At 41.7% G+C, this 7,186-nt stretch overlaps 1 protein-coding gene across 1 annotated transcript; it reads right to left on the reverse strand.

Annotated features, from left to right (window-relative positions):
* Positions 1-2,203: 2,203 nt before the first annotated feature.
* Positions 2,204-5,516, reverse strand: CTLA4 (cytotoxic T-lymphocyte associated protein 4). The gene is made up of 4 exons (XM_062579149.1): positions 5,459-5,516; positions 3,849-4,199; positions 3,258-3,367; positions 2,204-2,302 (listed from the first exon to the last, which is right to left on the reverse strand). Exons 1-4 carry the CDS (start codon positions 5,514-5,516, stop codon positions 2,204-2,206), a joined length of 618 nt encoding a protein of 205 aa, XP_062435133.1.
* Between the last annotated feature and the right edge of the window lie 1,670 nt (positions 5,517-7,186).

Genomic DNA, 7,186 nt, shown 5'->3' on the forward strand with positions numbered 1-7,186 from the left:
CAGCCTGCAGTCTGTTAGAAAGAAATGCTCCACTGAACCCACTTGCTAGAAGAGACTGCAATAAGTTAGAAATGAAAAGATCACCACAGGCTGTATGTCTCAAGGAAGTGCTGGTGTACTGAGTGTCATTAGTCCAGGCAGATGCAGAAGGCCCTAACCAGCCTGGTCTTACCTGCCAGAAATTAAGGTGACTTGGAATATACACAAGATTCAGCATATCTGAGCTACTACATGCTGTGCTGGAAAAAAATTGCCCAAATACTTATTCGTACTTTGCCAAGGTAAATTTATCAGCAGACATTACAGCTCATCAGGCGGATGTGTGGGCCAAATCCATTTTTGCCAGCCTGGGAACACATTTCCCTCAGCAAGCTGCGGTTGAATAGGCAGGGATTCAGTCATTTTGCAGTGAAGTCGGGTGTGTGATCTTTACTCATTTTTTTTTATCCCTAAAACGCCAAGTTAGTGGAAAATTGAGGGGAAAATCCCAGACTGTATCAGAATAAAAAAGCCACTGCAGAAAAAGGATATGTCATCAGGTGCTGCTTTTACTTCGTGCAGTACTAATGTAGGTCAACAGTGAGAAAGCAGAGCTAGCACCTGCAAACAGTTTAGCTGCTGACAAACGGAGACCATGAATGTTTGTACAGCAGGAGCTGGTGCCAGACGAGCAGGCGGAGATGGGGAAAGCTAACCAAAAGAGCCACGAGATTTGATGTCCTGGAGGCTGATGCCCCCACAGGAACGTGCTGTGGGGAGCTGCACAAGGGCTGGGATCTGGGGCCGTGAAGATGTATTCGCAGCTGTGAAAGTGATAGGTGCTGCCAAGTTTTTGGCTGCAAGCTGAAATTTTGACAGCAAAGAGCCAAAACAGTAGGTAGTAGCTGAGAAAGTTCATGTTGTTTTAAGTTCCAGGAGCTTTGTGTGTCAGCTACCGTTTAGTGAGTGAGAGTGTCAAAGAGGTGCAAAGAAAACAGGATTTGAAACTAGGACTAGCTTTTGGTATAAACATGTACAGGAGATGCAGCCGAATTTGTTACAATTACCTTCTGCAAGTAAGTAACTTTGCTGGAAGTGAAAAGGCAACTGGAAGCATCTCTGAACCACATCATGGCAGCTCTAACTGGACGAGTGGAAAACTCGAGTGGTTTTAGTGGTAGCCTCGGAGGAGGAGAGCTGCAAAAGCAGCTGTTGGCATGAGCAGGCTGGCTCCCTCCGAGGGCAAAAGGCAGGGTCAGAGGGTAAAGGTTCACCTTGTCATCACTGCTTTCTAACACGTAGCCACTTCCTGTCTCTTCTGAGAACAGTGAATAAGAAATGAGCTTGAATTTGGGCAAAGCTTCAAGGTTTTTATTGAATGGTACATAACTAATAAACAAGATTATACACCGTCAGTATTTTCATGGAAAATAGACTCAGTTAAACACAGCAACAGACTTTTGCCTTTTGGATAGATGCTAATTTAGCATTTGTAAAACACAAGGCCCCAGCAGAGCTGGAACATGCTCCCAGCAATGGCCTAATAGGGCTCCTGCTGGGCAGCCTTTCGCTCCAGCAGTGCTGTCAGCACTGGCTCAGATATCTTCAGTTAACTCCAGCGCAGCGCTGCTGGGACACGATGCCAGTGAAAGGAGCTGAGATCAGGCTTTTAGAGCCGCAGTGTCATCGGTGCCAGCCTAGGGTGATGCTTCTGAGGAAACCAGAGCACTGATGCAGGAAGTGGAACCAATAAATAGCAATGCACGGGAACATGTCAACATTGTACATTAGTGTGCTCTTCCGCCTCTGTCCCCAACTCTGTAGGATTAGCCTTGCGATGACACCTGAGCCTCTGTCTCAATAGTGTTTGGATTTCACTTGATCAGCAGACAAGGTGAAATTTGACAATAATATGTTCAACTGTAACAGCAATAGGTCTTAATGCTATACATATATATATGTGTGTATATATATAGACTACATATTGGTACAATACAACTCAAAGAATCAATGGCCTAATGTAGCCATTTTTATGTGACAGGGTTAATCTTGAAATATTAATGCATAAACTATTTATTCTCCTCCAAACCGTAGAAATTACAAAGAATAGTCTCTCTCCTTCCCATATGCCTTTGTAATAAGAAAATTAATTTTATTTCTTTAGCTTAAGTCAGTTATCAGACTCTCCACCCCAGCTAGGAAATGAGCTCCCTCTCTCCTTGTTTCAGTTAATGGTGATGTGGAATGGAATCACTTTTTTCTCTGTCTTTTCAGAAGGCATTTTCACATAAACCCCAGTAGTGAGCCTTTGTCTTCTCTGTATCTATAAAATATAGGAAGAAAGTAAAATAAGCAAGGGATCACAGCATAACAAGTGACTGGCACATTTTAAAGAAAAGTGCTGAGTGTCCTGCTGCCTTTACTGAGTAGGAGGTGTTTTAGTCACCTTTCCCTGTCTTTGCGTAAGAGCCATTGGGATTGTTGGAGGGAGAATGAGGAATTACAGGGGCCACTTGGGATAAGATAGAGTCCTGCCATTAACTAACACTTTGAAGGTGCTTTTGCTGCAGAGTGCAGTGTTGGCTCAAAACCGTGAGTATTCTCAGCTGCCAGTTTCATTTAGCTCCTCGAGACAAGGATGGATGGAAAAGCATGGGGCATGGATAGCGTTTGGTTCTAAGCTTCGGCATCTGGGTTATTTCTAACAGACGGTGAGCACTCCAGACCCCCACTGAAGGATACAGCCCAGGCTTACGTTTTGTATGCCTCTATCTGTGTGCAGCTATTTCTGGCTGAGGGAAGAGGTTAAAATGCTGGAAGTTACAAATCTGCCTTGTCACAAGGGGAGGACTCTGTAAGTTCACTTGGCACAGAGGTGAGTGGTGAGGCAATGAAAAACCAAATCCTGGGTTTTTGTGCAGATCAGTCATGTGAAATCAGAGTACAAGGTGAGGACTGTTGCCTTTGGTCTAAAAAGCTCTGAGTGAAGATTCCTGCCTGTTCTCACCACCCAAACCTAAACCGAAGGTAGTCCAGCTGGTATAAGCTGACTGCTTTCTGGTGCTCTGGCAACACAAACGAGCCAGGCACAAGTTTAATGGTAGGTCCAGCAAGATCTCTTGTTTTGCATGATAGTAACAGCACTGCATTACCCCACTCTGAAACAACCAGACCGTCCCTAGGGATTTGGTCCCAACAGCCCTCCGTGTTCTTATTTCTTTCTCCTTGTCATGAGCAAAGGGGAATAAATGGGATGGGGCTGATTCGATGGAACTTACCGCTCTGCCCACGACAACGGCTGAGATGATGATGCTGTAAAGAAAGAATCCTGAGGCGGTTGCTCCTAATACCCAGAGATATATATCAGTGTCCGGACAAGGTTCTGGATCTAAAACATATCACAGAAATCATATCGTACGTTAGTCTTGTAAGAAAGCCTCTACGTCCCGTGAACCAGCCTCTGTGCCGCTCTTCTCTAGAATGTGCTTTCTTAGGATACTACCAGGATTGAGCTCCAAGTCCTTGACAGTCAGCCTCTGGGGAAAATGGGCTTTATCTGTAGGAGAGCATACAACTTTGCTGTTTCTCTACTTATATGTGTAACTGCCTGAACATACATACGCAGTACGTGGTATTGTGTACGCTTGTCAAGCATCCATACAACTATAAATGCATCCCAAGCCTATAAATGTACCTGCTTTAGGTGACTACAGAGAGATCCTAAAGGAATAAGAGCTAGTCATGATTCTCAAAGTTTGAATCAGTGTTCAGCCTCACTTTTTACAGACAGGACTTTGGATATCTTTGAGGCATAGTAGCAGCTCCCTTGATCTGGGCATAGCACAGTAGTGTAAAGCAGCTTGGCTTACCAATAACATAGAGATGGGTCCCATTTCCTGTGTTCATAAAATAAGGTGGAGGGTACATCCGCTCCATCTTGCAGATATAAAGACCAGTATCATTAGCTTGCAGGCCTGTGAGAGTGAGGGTCACGTTGTTTCGGCTAGGGCTAACGTGGCACTGAATGACCTCCTCCACACTGAACATTTTAAACTCCGTGGTGTAGGTTGAGGCACAAATCTCAGTGAACTGGTCGCCCGTCTGTTTAAGCAGAGTCACTCGAATTTCCTTTGCATTCCCAATGTGCTTGTATTTGCAGACCAAGCTGGCAACTCCTTGTCTGTTGGCCAGCACCATCGCTGGCTGAGTCACTTCCATTACTGCAGGGGAGTACAGAGCATGATGGCAAATGAGCTGTCAAAGGAATGATCTGCAGTCATGTGTAAACTTCTACTTGAAATCTATACCTACCATCTCCCATCATCCGTAGGTAATTCCTAGAAATGCTACTAAATCCTTCCAGAAAACCTCCCAAGACCTCAATTCACATCAAGACTGCAATAATATACTGAAAAATGCTGAAGAAGTGCTTTCATTACAGTGAATGCCATTATAAATCTCAGCAGTCATTTTTGGGGTAAACAGTAGGTAGCTTCACCCAGCAACTGGAGGAATAGCCTGCATGCTTTAGTGCAGGATGAAAAAAAAAAAGCCAACAACTTTTTAACATACTTATAAGAAAGCAAAAAAATAGACTTCAGATGTAAAGCTGAAATTCTGAATTTTCAAATTAGAAATTTTAAAAACTGAAGGGAAAACTAAAAGGCAAAACTGTTTAAAAAACAATTTCCACCTGGCAGAAATGAGCATGCTGACATACAGAAATAAACAGCTTGACATCCTGTATGGAACATGTAACAGGAGCATTAAGGTAACAGTAAAACTGAATGGAAAATCTGTTTGCATGTTTGTTTCTGATCTTTTTGCTCCTTATTTTTAACTAGCAATTCCCAGACAAGTACTAAGAAATTCTAAGCCACAATATAGCAACACAGCAGAGCCTGATAAACATACTGCAAAAATATCATTACAAATCTTTAGGGAACACTAGCATGTACATCACTAGCTGCTATTTGCAGCTGCTGTGCTCTATGCCACTGTACCATGGGAAGGCAGTGACTTTTGCTTTAATAAACTGTTAAGATTCAGTATTATTCGTTCAATTCCATTTGGTATCAGTGCATATTTATACAGGGCTTTGGTATCAGTGCATATTTATACAGGACTTATCTCTAGTTCTGCAGTGCAAGAATTTGGGAGAGAGGGGAACAGAATCTATCTATCCGCTCCAACCTCTATCTCCACATTATCAGCTTCTCGCAAGGCGTGATTTGACAAAATCTTTTTTCCTCCTTGAGCTTCTCTGAATCCTGCCCAGCCTCTCTAGAGATGCTGCTGCTCTAAAGTCTCTGGTTTTCCAGATCCCTCACAGTGCCCCAAGACTCTGTTTCCAGACTGTGCTATGGAGATGTCCCATGTCACATCTCTCTCCCTGCTGTATCCAGTCCCTGTCCTGCAAAGAGGTGAAACTGAGAAAATGTAGACACCCCCAGCTACCTTGCCTGCTTCATCTACCCACCTTCGGCAATGGCAGTGGCTGTGCAGAGAAAGCCCACGGTGACCAATACTGAGAGCATTCCTGCGCTGGGACAGATGCTGAAAGAGTTGAAGGTGGCGGATGCCTTCAGACTTTAAGCCAAACTGGAACTCTCAGAAGGACTGGAAAAAAAGGCAACACCTTTCAGGATACCGAATCTTCGAAATGTTTGAACCCACACAGAATCAGTGTGTATATATATAGCTTTGATCCCAGATGCTGTACCTGAAAGTAATATGAAGCTTTGTTTTGGTTTTACGAGAAAGGAAGTAGTGGGTTTGATTAGTACGTGCAATGTTAACCTCAAACAGCATGAACAAAAACAACTATTCAGCAGATGGAAAATATATATTCAATCTGAAACTGGCATCAATTCTGCTTTAAGAATTGGAGAAGGAAAGGTAATCATCCAATAGAGCAGTTCAGGCCCTTTGCTGCTGCCAGCTTTCATATTCATAACATTTAATATGTTAGAATCATCAGGTATTTCCTATTAGGACAACGCATAGGCAACTATATTTCTGCCTAATACAACACAATGAATCAGTGCAAGCTTACCTTTTTATGGAGGACTTCCTTCCACCCCCAGTTTCTTGGCAAGTTTTCATGTTAGTGCTTTTGATGTTTCAAAACTGCTGTCCCCTTCAAAACACTTATTACAATTGCAAAGGCCTCATCTTTTCAGGTCAGCAATGCAACCTAAATCATAACCCAGCTTCTTTAGTTTTTCCTGTTTCCAAATAATTAAAAAAAAAAAACCTATCTAGGTTTATAGCTAATGACTTAAACATCTGTATAATACTTTTCCTACCTACAGACTTTTCTGTCTAAGTGTCTTGAGCTCAACAGATGAAAAACATTGCAGGAGCTTTGATTATTACTATTTCTGCTTACAGCACCTTCATCATTTCAAATCTCCGTGAAACAGTTTTCACCCACTGGCCTCTTAAAAATCATGTAAGGCCTGAAAACTGTCTTGCTGTTTCAAGTGATGGGATGTCACATCTATGAATCACCAGTTAAAGAATTTTATAAATACAAAGTTATACTGAAGGTCATCGTTTACTTTTTTTCCTCTTTTGACAAGTTCCTTTAGAAGGTGTACCATCATTTATGCATATAGGTCTACTTTTGAAGTGTGACCTAGGAGAACTAACAGCATTCATTCTTAAATGGAAGCAGCCCAGTCCAAAGATATAGGATAAATATTTGATTTTGAAATCACATAAATACATAATTATATAAATAAATTTAATACTTCCTTTTTCAATGATGCAACAGTTTTCCATAATGACAGATTCATAGCCAGCATTCAAAACAGAACTGGAGATAAATAAAAACAAAACTATGGGAAAACAAAAACTACATCCAAATAACAAGTCGGGGCCAAATTGTATTACTGGTTAGACAAGCTTAAATCAATTTTAATATTAAATTTAATATTGGATAAATGTTATTGCGACATCATATACCAGAATATCAATGAGATTTACAGCTTGAAATTACTAGCTTATGCTTGACACATTTGTATGTAGAATAGTAACCAAATTATCTGTCCTGTGTATACTTTTGGCTTGGGTTTTGTATGCAGTGAAACAAATGATGCATTCAAGCCTCATCAACCATAAAGTCATCTCTTCATAATTGATTGAGACTGCATATTGATGGTGCAAATAACCATTAAATATTTGCAAAGGATTGCCATATAAA

This window comes from Rhea pennata, chromosome 6, assembly GCF_028389875.1.
Source record: "Rhea pennata isolate bPtePen1 chromosome 6, bPtePen1.pri, whole genome shotgun sequence".
NCBI classification, from domain to species: domain Eukaryota; kingdom Metazoa; phylum Chordata; class Aves; order Rheiformes; family Rheidae; genus Rhea; species Rhea pennata.